General features: G+C 52.1%; 1 protein-coding gene across 1 annotated transcript in view; it reads left to right on the top strand.

Annotated features, from left to right (window-relative positions):
- SSUH2 (ssu-2 homolog) overlaps positions 1–14,666 on the top strand; it is a 38,304-nt gene that overhangs the window by 13,265 nt on the left and 10,373 nt on the right. The window contains exons 6-13 of the mRNA XM_055558587.1: positions 160–220; positions 1,278–1,402; positions 2,465–2,527; positions 4,104–4,189; positions 5,528–5,620; positions 6,006–6,111; positions 7,756–7,863; positions 11,051–11,879. Of these exons, the coding sequence (XP_055414562.1) occupies positions 160–220; positions 1,278–1,402; positions 2,465–2,527; positions 4,104–4,189; positions 5,528–5,620; positions 6,006–6,111; positions 7,756–7,863; positions 11,051–11,197 (789 nt within the window). The 3' untranslated portion in view covers positions 11,198–11,879. The remainder of the gene's footprint in view (positions 1–159; positions 221–1,277; positions 1,403–2,464; positions 2,528–4,103; positions 4,190–5,527; positions 5,621–6,005; positions 6,112–7,755; positions 7,864–11,050; positions 11,880–14,666) is intronic.

Raw genomic sequence — 14,666 nt, forward strand, 5'->3', positions numbered from 1 at the left:
CCGGGCCACCTGTGAGAAGTCAGTACTGCCAGCCTGTTTGGAGCAGCCCTTGGGTGCTGTGCGTGGCATGATGAGCCCAGGGGTGGGAAGCCTCATTTTCTGCATAAGGCTCTGTCTTCCTAAGGGCATGAGTGTGAACACATTGTTTTTCCTTTGCAGTATCGATTGGAGACCTTCAGTGAATCCAGGATAAGTGAATGGACTTTTCAGCCCTTTACCAGTAAGTGAGTTGTCTGATATCGGTGTAACTGGGAGCAGATATGGACGGGGCTGGTGGTGAATGTCAGGACTTGTCTTAGCTACTAACCCTGAGGAAGATGCTCTGCTGCCCTGAGCCTGATTTCCCATAAAACGACAGCATAGCCTTTCTTCCTGGAGCCTCCCCAGAGCTGAGCTTAGCAAACGCTTCCTTGTTCAAGAAGTGGTATGCAGGAGATCCTGAAAAAGTCGAGTGTTCATCTTTGGCCACAGGCTGGTGCTGCCACCCGGGGCCAGATGGCAAAGGGAGCAAGTGTGCTCGGGTGTCTGCCGGCCTCCCAGGCCACCGCCAGCACCTCCCTGAGTCTCTAGACCCCCTCCTTGTTCAGTGCGCCACCCCGCCCTCTTCTGCAGCACCCAAAGGCTTAAGGCTGTCTGTCTGGGAAGCTCTGTGCTCAACCTGCTTTCCATGCTGACCACTATGGCCTGTCCTCCAAGGCTCAGCTCACGGGTCCCCTCTTTTAGGAAGCCTTTGAAGATTTCCTCTCCTGAACCCTTCACTCACTCAGCTCTGGTCCAAAGCACTTACCGTGTCATATGCCATTGTATCGTGGTTGTTGCTGAGTCTGTCTCCTTGAATGGAGGAGGAGGACGAGAAAGAAGGAGATGGTGGGAGTGGTGAGGGTAGCAGTTCCAGTCCTTGTTTATTGATCTCTCAGCACGTACTAGCCCTGGGCTAATGAGCATTGGTGTGCCTTCTGCTACGCGGTTTTACTACCATCGTGGCACCATTAGCCCCCATTTAGAGAGGAGAGAATTGCAGGGCACAGAGGTAGAGGAGCTGGGGTGGGCTTCTGCAGCCAGGAAGTACAAAGAAACAGGAGTCAGCCGGGTCTGTTCAACTTCAGAGCTTATGTTCTTAACCACAGACTCTAAGGGGACCTGTGCCTACCAGTCCCTTGGCCCCGGGTTGAACCTAATACCTGGTACCAGGTGAAGGTCCAGACTCTTTGATGAGTAAATGAAAGCTGGTACTCCCAGCTGTCTGCTGGTCATAACATGACCCCTTTCTCTGTCAGATCACTCCGTGGATGGGCCACAAAGAGGAACCTCCCCCAGGCTCTGGGACATCAAGGTCCAGGTTCCCCCAATGTTTCAGGAAGACACTAAGAGGTTCCAAGTCCCTCACTCGTCATTGGTCAAGGTAACTTGTTTATTGGAGACTTTACTCCTCTCTGAGCTGGTTTTTCTGGCACTGTGGTTTCTTCAAACTTTATCCTTTTAAAAAAGAAACTGCGAGTCTAGGCTGGTGGTTCATTCCTTGCCCATCAAATGCACAGAATTCTAAGGAAACCCAGTCTATGGCATGTAGTCTCATACAAAATTCCATGTAGCATAGGGAGCATTCACATAGCAACAGGATGGTATGAAATTGTCACCAGCTTTGAATAGTGAGCATTCATATTCTTAGGCCATCTGAGTGTTTTTATCCTTTTTATTTTTTGGCCCATCAGTAAATAGCTGAATGAAACAAATATAAAACAAAATTAAAGCATCATGGGATTTTTTTTAATGGAAGTCATTAGGGGAGCAGAATTCGACATCCATGCTGTTTTACAGAAATGTAATCAGGACAGGCAGCGAGGGTAGCCTAGTGTGTTGTAAACACACAGCCGAGATGTTTATGTTATGTTCTCATCTAATTACCTACCTTGTTTCACTTTAGAACTTGATTCAAGCGTGTCATTTTACCCTCTGAGTTTTCACAACGTCATAAGACGAAAACGACTTTGAGAGATCAAGAAAGTGTTTCATTCTGTTCTCCAGGGCGGAAGAGCTATTTTGATTCAGTTATTGAATTCCAGTAGCTACCTCACTGCCTTTTGCAAAAATACCCTGTTTCTCTCTCTCTTTTTTTTTTTAATGTCTTCTGTTCCCCAAGACTCCTTTAGCCACCTGTTAGGCAAAGGATGCTGGCTTTTGTGGTTTAGCCTGGGAGTATGAGTTAAGACATGGGAGTCAGAGACCAGGTCTCCCCATCTTAGCATCCAGGACAGACTGGAGCTCCAAGGAGATGGTAATGTGACCTCCTTGGCTTGGTGTTCAAGGCGCTTTGGAATCCTTGTCATGAGCGAATGGCCATCTTCCCACTGTGGCCTGAACTGCTGGACATTTATTTGGGATACTGACATCCTGGGGGTGGGGGTGGTGAGATCAGGAACTACTGGTACCTGGGAATGGGATCCAGGCGAGCATCTACTCTCAGGAATGCCACAAGTGCCACGGGCGTGGACGCTACCAGTGCAGGGGCTGCCATGGGGCTGGCACGGTGAGTCACACGTTGCTGTTGGTGAGTAGGTGATGTGTGGGAGCAGGGCCCTGTGGGGGTGGAGTGCTGGGCTGGGGCCTGGGCCTCCCTGCACTAACAGTGGGATCTCAGTCAAGTCATCCTCCCTTTCCCAGCCTCTACTTTCCTGCCTGTAAAATGGGAACGTTGGATTGGCTGGTCTCTACTGACTTTATTTCACTTTGATGCTTCATGATTTTTATTCTCGTCTTTTTTCCTCCTCCACCTACAAACATTTATTGAGTACCTGCTCAGTGCAGCTGCAGGAGGACAGAGACCTGGGATGTTCCTTGCAGGGACCCTCTGTCTGTGGGACAGAGAGACAGATGCCCAGGATTTACAGTGCAGGCACACATGCCGAGAAGGGACACTCAGGGCCTTGGAGGGACAAGACTTGGGCCTTGGATTAGTTTCCCGGGGCAGCTGTAATAAAAGACCACAAACTGGGTGGCTTAAAGCAACAAATTTATTCTCTCAGAGTTCTGGAGGCTGGAAATCCAAAATCAAGGTGTCGGCAGGGTTAGTTCTGGGAGGCCCTGAGGGAGGTGCCATCTTATCCTTCCTCTAGACTTCTGGCGGCAGCTGGCGGTCCTCGGCTTGTAGCTGCCTCACCGCACCTCTGCCTCCATCGCTCCTCCGTGTGTGGGTCTCTGCCGTGCCACAGGGACACGGTCATTGGATACGGGGCCCACCCTTCTGCAGTGTGGCCTCTCCGTTACCAATTGCATCTGCAAAGGTGATTGCCACATGCTGAGGCTCTGCTCGACGTGAATCTGGGGGTGAGGGGATAACATATACTGTTCAGCCCGTCGTGGGCCCTTCAGCACCATCCAGGCCCCTGTGGCATCAGTGTTCTCTGCAGACCCCTGTAGGCACTGGCTGTCCCAGCAGGAAGTCCATGCCCCTTGTGTGTTCTCAGATCTTCCCACCTCCCCATTTGTGCCCCAGCCTTTTGGATACACACTGACCGCTTGCTGCTCTAAGCTGAGCATTTTCCTTCCTTGACCTGCCCACCTCCCACCTGCTGCAGGCTCATTGCTCTCCCAGCTCTGTGCCCTGCGGGGTCCGGCTGTGGCCTCACTCCTGCCCTGGCCTCCTCCCAGGGGCCCCCTCCCCGTGGCCTTTGCTGTTCCCTCCCCTCTCCCCTCCTCCCACATTGTCCCTCAGGCTTTCCCTGGAATGGCTCCAGAGCCCACCCCGAGCCTACTATAGGGGTGTAACCTGGCCCATCTCTGTGGGCTTTTCTAGGACTGAACTGTTACCCCCAATACCCGAGGGGCCAGCCTGCCCATCTCCCTACCTCTTCTGGCCATGGCTGCTTGGTCTGGGATGATCCCTGGGGGTTGTGGGGATCAGAGAAGAGCAGCAGAGGCGAATGTCTCAGAAAAAGCAGGGACATGAGGATGCAGGGTCTTCTACAGACAAGGGGCGGAGGCCCAGAGAAAGGGAGCGGGGAAGTGGCTTGGGGAGGGTCACTGTCTGGCCTGCAGCTGGGCCTCAGGATGCCCTCTGCCTGCTCTGGGGAGGCGGGTGGGACTGAGGCTGCGTGTGTCTGCAGGCTCGGTGCTCCTCCTGCAGTGGTGCCAAGCGCAAAGCCAAGTCCGCCCGGCGGTGTCAGATGTGTTCGGGGTCTGGCAGGCGGAGGTAAGACCGGGCTCCCCAGCCAGAGCTGAGGAGCTGAGCGTGCTCTCACGGGTGTTCTTGCTTGTCACTGCCTGCCCTCAGGAAGGCAAGTGGGTGTGCGATCCGTCTTGTCACCCCTGTGTCCCCAGAGCTCTGGGCATTGTAGGTGCCTGTCACCTCGGAGAGTGTTTCTCCAGACCAGATGGAGCCCGTCAGGCAATCTGTGGGTGGGTGGATGGGAGTGATGAGGCACTTCTGGGAGGAAGGGAGGCAGTGGATGAAGAGAGGAGACCTCTTCCTGCTCACGTGGAGGGGAAGTGAATATAGAAAAGCAGCCAAGGTGAGACTCTTAACTCAGAGGATCCAGGCCTGGGCACACCCTATTTATAACCCACTGCAGGGACTAAATGGAGGAGGAATCAAGGAAGGTCGGCTGATTGGCTAGATCAACAAAGTGCCTGTTTGCAGGACTTTGCAGTCAATGGGCTGTTGCCCATTTTGGAAATGATGGCCTTTTGTGTATTTATAAATTTTTAAAAGGGAACAAGAAACCCCGAGGAGTGAAACTCTCAACAGGTGCACTGGTTAATGACACTTTGGGCTCACCAAGACCCAGGCCATCCTTCTAACAAGCCAGATGGTGAGCTTTGGAGGATCTGCCACCTGTGATTGGTAAAGAAGGTCTTAGATTTGGAAGGAAACTCAGGTTTCTTTCACTTAAAAAGTAAAACAACTCCAATTCAAACTGGCTTTAGCAAAATAGAAAACCTGTAGGCCCATGCAGTGGAAAAGTCTAGGAATAGATTTCTATAATGACTTCAGGTATAGCTGGATCCAGGTGCTAAAGTGATATCACCAGGAATCTGTCTCTGTCCCGCACTCTGCTTTCCTTTGTTTTGGCCTCATTCTCAGGCAGGTTATCTCCTGTGGTGGCAGAGGTGGCCACCAGCAGCTCCAGGCTTGGAAACCTCAGTAGAAAAGGATGACCCTTTCCTGATAGTTCCAACAAAAGTTCTGGGGTAGATCTCAATACACCTACCTGGCTCATGTGTTAGACTTTGTATCAGCCCTGTGGCAAGAGAGATGGAATGAACTGGTTGGCCAGGCTGAGGGCTCAGGCTGGTCCCAGGAGGGATGGGGCACAAGCCCTTGAACCGTGTAGGCTCTGGGGAGTGGGGAGAAGGGTGGTCTCCAGTAGGAGGTTGGAGCACTGCTATGAGAAGCAGAAGATCTAGGTGGTGGGCACGTTGAAGCGAGCCTTGCCCACCACAGCCCACCTTTCTGAGGAAGGAAGTGGGGCAAGGGCCCTGGAGCCACTGGGATGCCACGACTGTCTGTTACCATTGGGGCCCCTCTCAGATGCAGCACGTGCTCGGGGAGGGGGAACAAGACCTGTGCCACCTGTAAGGGCGAGAAGAAGCTGCTGCACTTCATCCAGCTGGTCATCGCGTGGTATGTGCGCCTCTCCGTGCCGTGGCCGGGTGGGGTGGTGGCTGGGGTGGGGCATGGCCTGCAGTGGCGTCTGCAGAGGAGGTCCACTTGGTTGGGGCTCTCACAGTGCAGGCGCCTGCTGGGAGATAGGAGTCCCAGGTCCTGAGTTCCCACGTCAGGAAAGCTCACACACATTCAGGGTTTTTCCCATCAGGCACCTTGCTAGATCAGCAGCTGACCAGTTTCCCCCCTTACAGGTGAGGCTGCTGAGGCCCAGAGAGGCTAAAGCATGTTCCCATGGTCCCAAGGGTAGCATGGCAAGCCCTTCTGCCCTGGGCTGCCTGATGCCAAGGCCATGTTCTTAACCCAACCCCCTGGCTCCGTCTCTCATCCTTCTCACTTCCAGGAAGAACAGCCTATTTGAGTTTGTGTCTGAGCACCAGCTGGACTGCCCTGGGGAGCTGCTTGCTAAAGCCAGGGGAGAGACCCTGTTTAAGGATGAAAACACAACGGTGAGGAGGGCTTTGCAACTGCCCCAAAGGGAGCTGGGTCCCTCCGCCCCTGTGAGCCCGGGCCTTCCGGTTCTGCAGGCATTGCCCTCATCCAGAGACTGGGCAGGAGCAGAGCTTCCCAGGCAGGACACAAGCTGCTGGGACCCTTCAGGGCTACTTCTGTTTTGAGTTTTACATCGTCAACCTTCCATCCTTCCCCTGTTCCTTTTCTCTCCCTCTTTTCCTCCCTTCTTCCCCTGCACAAATCTTGAGACCTTCCTCCTATACCAGGCACTATGCTAGACCCTGGGGATCCTGGAGAACAATCTCTGCCCTTAGATCTCACAGTTGTTGAGGGAGAAGATGATAATGGCATTTTCTTCACAGTGTTGTATGGTAGAAAGACAGGAAGGGGCAGAGGTGTTGGGGTGGGGAGTGGTGTTGGGAGCAAGTGGACGGTGTGACAACAGGGGTCAAGGTGTCCAGCAGAGGAAGCAGCAGGACAGAGGCCGTAACGAGCAGCAGAGAGCGGGGGGCTGGGGGCAGTGAACCGGCCAGAGCAAGGGGCTGAGACACAACAGGTACCGGCAGCCAGATTAGGGAGCGTCTGTACACTGGGGGTTGCAAACTCTGGCCCTCACCCTGCTTTATATAAATAAAGTTTTATTGGAGCACAGCTCATTTGTTTGTGTACTCTCTGTGGCTGCTTTTATACTTCAAGGGCAGAATTAAGCAGTTGAGACTGAGACCCTATGGCCTTCAAAGCCTGTGTTTACTCTGGCCCTTTACAGAAAAGATTTGCTGCCCCCTGCTGTCCACCTGGTAAGGGAATGTGGCTTTTATAGGACATCTACGGAGAGGTTTATTGGGAGGGTCAGGTTTTCCTTATTTCTCTTTTCTTTTCTTCCTTCCTTTCTGTTTTTACAGTATGTGGCTGTTTCAGATTGCCTGGTAAATATATCTAGTTTGACAACCATCACCATACAGTTAAAAATTTTTTTTTCTTGTGATGAGAACTTTTATGAGCTACTCTCAGCAGCTTTCAAATACACAATCCAGTATTATCATCTGTAGTCATGGCTCTGTAATTTACATCCCCAAGACTTTTTTATAGCTGGAAGTTTGTACTAACTGACCCCCTTCACCACCACCCCCCCACTCCCATTACCATCTCTGGTAACCATCAGTATGTTCTCCACATCTAGAAGTTTGGTTTTTTGTTTTTGTTTTGATTCCACATATAAGTGAGATCATAGGATATTTATCTGTCTCTAACTTACCTCACTTAACATAATGCTCTTTGCCACCCATGTTGTTGAAAATGGCATGGTTTCCTTCTTTATGACTGCGCTATAGTCCTTAGCCTTCTTTCTTTGCCCCAGTCACTTTGTTTCCTAAAGGCTCACTTCAGGCATCACAGCTCTAGAAAGCCCCGCAGCCACCCTCAACCTGAGTTAGGCAGCAGCAAAGGTCTGCTGGGTGGGGGAGTACTCTGTCCACAGCCCTCCTCTTTGGTTGGATCCAGGGTCTGTCGAGGTTTAAAAAGCCCCACCCATCCCACTCGCCCCTGGCCTGGGCCCTCCGCTCTCTGGGCTCATGCTCCCATCAGCCGTCTAAGGCTCCAGGTGCTGAGGCTTCGGGTCAGGCGGTCTGCGTCTCCCCCAGGTGTATCCCATTGTGGACTTCCCCCTGCCGGAGATCTCTCTGGCCTCCAGGCGCGGCATCTCAGAACACAGTGCTGCCCTGGCCTCCCGGGCCCGCGTCCTGCAGCAGGTGAGCTGAGGGGGTCCGGGCTGGTGGGAGGTGAGGTGCCGGCTGGGCTGGGGCTCCAGGGCACTGCCCTGTGGACATAAAGGTGGGAGTGGGCCCTTTCCTCTGCAGGGAGGCTCCTTGGCCAGAGTGGCAGGGCGGAAGGATGGGGGCGGGAGCGGGGGAAGGAGCCCCAGTGGGAGGAGCACGGAGGTACTGGGGACTGACTTGGGGCCACAGTGGCCGGAGGGCAGAGAGCAGGGCGGGCCAGCCGAACGCCACAGGGAGAGGTTTGGGTTAATTTATCCAGAGAGCGACAGGAAGCTTGCAGGGTTTCAGGCAGGAATGTGGCTCAGTGTGATTTTGATTCTCACCCCCTGGTATCAGAGAGGGGACGGGAAAGCTCGAGATCTAGGGTGGAAGGCAGGGCTGGAACCCAGCGTGCTGCCCGACAGGGCTCTTGCCAAATCTCCCGCCCCCAAGGGTTGGACCGTGGCCTGGGCCAGGGCAGTTGCGCGGCTGTATCCTCCTGGCCACTAGGTGGCGGTGCTGCCCATCGCGCCTCCAGAAGCAGCGTGGTGTGTGCGAATGGACGGGGGTGTGTGTGTAAAAGAAATGGGGCGGGAAGATGAGGGCTCGAGCCGTGAAGCCCAGCGCCTAAACTTGGTGAGGAGTCTCTCCCGGGTCCGAGTCTTACAGTTTGGGTGCAGATCCTGGTTCTCCCGTATCCCAAAGTGGTCCCACACCAGCTGCGAACTCCTTGCAGTTCAGTTTCTAACCTGTGAACAAGAGATGCTACCATCGCCTCAGAGGGTTTTGAAGGAATGAGATCATTTGCTTTAACCGCCTGGAACCCGATACTTAAAATGTCAGTATTCCTTCCTTTCCCTTTAAAAATTTTTTTAAAAATAATTTTATTTGGCTGTGTCGGATCTTAGTTGCATCCTGCGGGATCTTTTGTTGTGGCCTATGGAGAAGGAAACGGCAACCCACTCCAGTATTCTTGCCTGGAGAATTCCATGGACAGGGGAGCCCGGTGGGCTACAGTCCGTGGGATCGCAGAGTTGGATATGACTGAGCGCACAGTGCACACATGGGCTATCTGGTTGTGGCAATGGGCTTAGTTGCTCTGCCTCATGTGGGATCTTAGTTCCTCAAACAGGGCTCAAACAGGCACTCCCCCCCCCCCCAACACACACACACACCCCGCATTGCAAGGTGGATTCTTAACCACTGGATCACTAGGGAAGTGTCCTTCTATTCCCTTTGCAATGAGTATTCCCCTTCTCTCTGCACATCTACCCTATTTGCAGGAGAGAAAAGGATGCCTTTAACTTAATAGTGACCCTCTTGGAGCTGGAATGAACCTCAGCATGATATGGGGGCACTTCAAACTCAAAGGCTGGCAGGGTGGCTGGTACTGTGGGTGGTACTGTGGGTGATACTGTGGGTGGGAGTACCCCTTATCCAGAAGGCTGGGCCTCCCCTCAACTCTGTGGGGCAGAGATTTCAAACCTTCTGAAGTCCATATTTTTATATGAAACCTTCCAGTTTTTCAATATTGAGAACAAAATTTTAAAAACCACCAAGAACACTGTATGGGCTGCCAGGCTGATTTTAGCCTGTGGTCATCCTCAGCTACCCCTGGTCTACTTTGAACCATGACTTTTCCAATGAATCAGAGGGGGCCCAGAGAGTGGAAGTAATTTAGGTAAGGACACACAGCTTCTTAGTGGAAGAGCCCAGGAGTAGAACTCAAATTTTTCAACTCTAAGGAATATGTTATTATCTACCACATTCAAGGCACACAAGTGACTCTCTGAAAGCCAGGGAAGGTTTGCAGGGCTATCTGCTGAGGGATTCAGGGTGCTTTTCACCTGGCAACCACTGCAGGGATGGTTCGCTTACCAGGTCAGGCTCTGCTCCCTGGTTCTTGCACATGGTCGCGGGTTTTGAACCTTCTCTTCATGAGGGCCTCCATGCCCTCATCTGTAATGGGTGTGGCTGGACCTTGCATTAGGCTGGGCTCTGCAGAAGCAGCTCTGAGACAAGGATCTGTGTGCTCGTCACGTGTTAAGCAAGGGCTCCCAGGGAAAACGGGTAAAGGGGTTGGGGAGCCAGAGCAGGATGGTCAGGCAAGGGGGTGATGCAGTGGAAGCAGTACTCTGTGTCAGCCACACCTCAGCGGCTGTTCACCGGGAGGTGATGCCTGGTCTGCAGCCCCATCCAGAGAGGACGCCAGATTGGTACCTAAGGACCCTAGCTCCTGCAGCCCTGGTATATTCTGGGGGCACTACAGTGCAGACCCCCAAATATTAAGGTGTCTGTTTTGGGACTGGGCAAGAGGATCAGGACATGATTTTAGCATTTTGTGGATACAGATGTTTCTCCTGGGATGTTTTTACTGCTGAGGCTGGCAATTGGAATCCTTTTGAACCCTTCATTTGGCAAAGGGGCACTGACTACCCAAGATCACACAGTATGTTGGCGGCAGGCCTCCATCTACACCCTGGGTCTCCTGGGCTTTCTATGATGGCACAGCCCCATCTCAGGTGACACAGGCCATTTGTGTGGTGGTCCTGGAGCAGGGAGGGGTGAACTAGGGGCAGACACACATATTTTTTTTAAAGAGATGTAATGGGGGAACACTTCTGTGAATCTTTGCCCCAGATTGTCTTTTGGGTTGGCATCTATAGACCAAGATTCATGCTGATATTTTGCTCAGGGTTAAGACATTAGCAAGTAGAATCCAGTTAGGAGACAGCTGTCATATGTGGGGCCCTAATGTCTCCTTTCCTAATATCTCCATGGTTGTTTTAATATAAAAATGTTTACAATGACTTTATCCTCCAATTTTTTCCACCTCATTCTCTCCCCGCCCCATCTAAAAATTAATGTCCTGTTAGATGTCCTGTTTGGGGCTGGTGACTTTCCCTACATCCTGAAACTCCTGTGGGGATGTCTGCGCCCTCGCTTGATGAAACTTAGAATCAGGTGATGGTTAAAGATGAGAAGTCAGTTTGGGGCAGAGCCTCGGTTGAGTGAAGGAGCCTAGGAGGAGATACATCTAGAAGGCAGGTCTGGGCCAAAATGGCAACTCCAGAGCATGAGCTTCCTCCTGCAGGCAGGAGGGAGCTACTGAGGGTTTTTGAGGAGGTGAGTGACTTGAACAGAACACTGAGGTTTTCTTTTTGGCCAACTGTTTCCTCAGCGCCAGACCCTGGAGCTGATCCCCCTCACAGAAGTTCGTTACTGGTACCAAGGAAAGACGGACGTCTACTACATCTATGGCACCGACCGCCGGGTGTATGTGGTGGATTACCCCGAGAGATGCTGCTGTGGCTGCACCATCATCTGACGCCGCACAGCTGCCCCAGAGCCTGCCACGCACGTGTGCCCGGAGGACGGCCGAAGTCCCTGAGGTCACTCACTGTTGGCTCCTCTGGACAGTCACAAACCCCTGCGTATCCTTCCAGAGAATGCAGCCCCTCTGTCTAGCCACAAGTCCCTCCGGAGCCCCTTCGGCAGAATTCATCTTGTATTTAACCCTCAAGAATTCGTCTACACACGTTCCTTTAGGAGAAGTAACTTAAACCAGGGACTTTGCCTCTGGCCTCCGAACTAAAGTACTGATCGAGTGTGGGGTTGATTTTGCTTTTCGCTGGGTCAGTCTCAGTTCTGGTGTGTGTCTGCTAGCATGGGCCTTTTGTGGAGCTGAGTGATCTTGAATTGTTGAAAGATACACAGAAATTTGCTACCATTTAATGCCACTTAGGCAAAAGCATACACAATTTTACTCCTCATTCTGTGGGTCAGAAATTCAGATGCTGCTATTGCGTGATGACCTATCTCTGTTCCGTGATGTCTGGGACCTCACCTGGAAGATTCAAAGGCTGGGGAGGCTCAAGGGCAAGGGCACTGACATCATCTGAAGGCTGGCTCCCCAGATATCCAGTGGTTGATGGCGACTGTCAGCTGGAACACCTACAGGTGGCCTCCCCAAGCAGCGTGAGCTTCCTCACAGTGTGGCGGCTCTCAGGGTAAGCACCCCTCATGTGCACCCCAATTAAGGACATAGAGATCTGCTCCAAGACTGGAGAACAAGTCTGCTTGTTGGGTAGACTAAGGGTCTGTATGCTCATTTCTACTCTGGTGCCTGTGCATGGGTAAATTTTAGAGAGTTTTAGAGGATACATGCAGGTTGCTGTATCGCATGCTGAATTTACAACCCGCCCACTGAGAATAAGGTGAATTGCATGTCTTGTGTACCTTGTCCTGAGCAGGGACGCTGGGAGTGGGGAGGGCACATCCCGCACACTGAACACCTGGTTGGTCGCCTTTGGAGTGATGGGTCAGGGGCTGCGGGAGACACTGTGTGCCTGGCTGTGAGTGCTCAGATGCCCCTGTCAGTCTTCCAACGCCTGCCTCCACCTGGAAGAGGATTGCTCCCCCCTGGCTTGATGTGGAGGGGGAGTCTGGGGCCATTCCCCTGGGGCATTGTACAAATGGAGGGATGGTTTTTGGTTGTTGCTTTCATTGGTGGACGGAGTCCAGGAGAGCTGGGTGTCCAGCAGTGCTCAGGGATGTTCACACAGCAGAGCATCATTCCACATGTTACAAGGCTGGCAGATACCCCGCCGACACAGAGAACTTCCACAAGGTCTTATCAGTTATTAATGCAACACTGATTTTTATTTAGTGTTCACCTCTGTTATTTGATTTTTATAGTATGTCTTTTTTGAAATGGCTTCTGATCCTCTCCCTTAAGTCCACACTTGTAACTCTGTTGCCTTCAGTGGAGTTCCTTGGGCCACGTGCTTGAGCATCACAAATCAAAATACATGTATTAAACCACTGTTTTCTTCTCATTTCTCCTTTATATTTCAGTTTGGGCATTAAATTGCTTTAAAAATGGGATGTAAGTGGGTTGTGTATAAGTGTCATTGTAGGGTGGAAAGGGAACCTTGAGTATGTTAGAGTTGAGGCCATGTAGCTCATATGTGCTGTTGGCATGTGAGCCAGACCCAGTGAGAAAATCTAGCTGGAATAAACTGGGTCATGGGGACACTGTTCTAATTGAGGCCCTGTGAGCCAGCAGCCACAGGGATCCTTGCTTCTGGTGGTTCTGGCAAAATCCCAGATGGTCACTGGGTCCTCTGGCTGTTGGATAACTGGTGTGTGTTTTCCTCTGCAGTGTTATCAGTTTTCATGACTTTGGCTGTGGCCAGGATCTGACTTAATTTGCTCTTTCTGCCTGTTACCCTAGGGCTGAGTTGGCTGTCACTGTTCGCCCCAGACCAGTTAAAGTGACTGGAGGGTAGAGTGCAGAATTTGAGGGCGGCCCTAACCCCTGCACTGGCCGCTGTACACTGTGGCTCTGGTCCCAGTTCAGTTCAGTTGTGGAAGCACAGCAGACGCAGTGGCTAGGTTTCTCTTTACAAACCTGCCAAAGGAGAACACCAGCCCTGCTCTTTACCAGTCACTGACAGACGCTGGGCCTCTGCCAGGAGGCCAGAGCCACGCAGGGTTTGGTGAGGGTTTCCCAGACATCTGATGTCTCTGCCCTCAGACTACAGGATGGAAGGAGAGGCTGTCTGCAAGTGGAGGAAAATGAGAGAATCCATGTGAGAGTCAGGTGGCTTTACAAGATGTGGAAGCCTAAGGGCCAAGGTGGCGGCGGTGGTGGTGGGTACAAGCATGTGTGTGTATGTGCATGTGTATAGATGTGTGCATGAGTATGTTCATGTGTATATATGCGTGTGCATGGTATATGTATGTTTTGTGTGCATGCATGATGTGTGTGTATTTGTGTGTATTGCATGTGTGTGTTTGCCAGGCTGGGAGGATCACTCCTTAGAAGGCAGGAGGGACTTTCTCCCCGACCTGGTTGTCCTCTCTCCCTCCTGGTCCCTGTCATTCTTTAACAGGGTCCCTAACCCCAGCCTTCAACACCTATCAGCTTGTTGTACTTCAGCCAACTTCAATTTCAAATTCATGGGCAGCCCTTGGTATAGACAGCCATGAAAGAACTGTGTTTTCTAAGTCAGGACTGTGGCATTATATTTCTCAGCAGGAAAGACCCATCTAGATTCAGTGGCTGGGACGTTTAGCTTAAACCCCAGTCTCTGCTTGCTTACATTTCATAGGCAGGGATTATGGAAAGAATGTATACATTGTGGTTCAAATTCTGGTTCCACCTGTTATCAGCTTTGTGACACCGGTTCTTTTAACCTCATTTTTCTCCTCTGTGAGATGGGGTGGTACAGGTTGCTTTGCAGGGCAGACTGGAAACAGATCAGACTGCAGAGCTCTGTGTAGGTAGGTGCTCAGTACCTAGAAGGGAAATCTCTTCCTTTTGGGGGCAGTCAGTGCTTGAATGCTTGTTACAGTGCCTCTCCGGATGACTAGTGAGCGGGAGCTCGTGTACCAAAGTGACTGTGAGTGACATGTGTTCCACCAGCGCCCCTGCTCAGCTCAGCCCCTACACACTGCTTCCTTGGGTCATTTTCCCCTCACCCCGAGGTCAGGCTGCGTCCTGCGGCATCGCCTCTTCACTGTCTCCCAGGGCGCATGCGCAAGTGCCAGCCCCTGCTGTGCCTGGTCTCCGCCTCCCCGGGCCCTGGGCCTTGCCCATTATTGCATTATGTGAGTGTGGCCTGTATCGGAGAAAACCTCCCAGCGTGTCCCACGGGCTAGATGGAGGTGCCACACGTTGATTTAACACAGAATATCGGGTTTTGATTTCAGTCTGGCCTCTACCAGCTGTGTGGCCCTGGACGAGGCCATTTACCTCCCTCTGGACCTTCAGGTTTGTACTCCGAGGAGAA

The sequence above is a fragment of the Bubalus kerabau genome, chromosome 20 (assembly GCF_029407905.1).
Source record: "Bubalus kerabau isolate K-KA32 ecotype Philippines breed swamp buffalo chromosome 20, PCC_UOA_SB_1v2, whole genome shotgun sequence".
Lineage (NCBI taxonomy): Eukaryota > Metazoa > Chordata > Mammalia > Artiodactyla > Bovidae > Bubalus > Bubalus kerabau.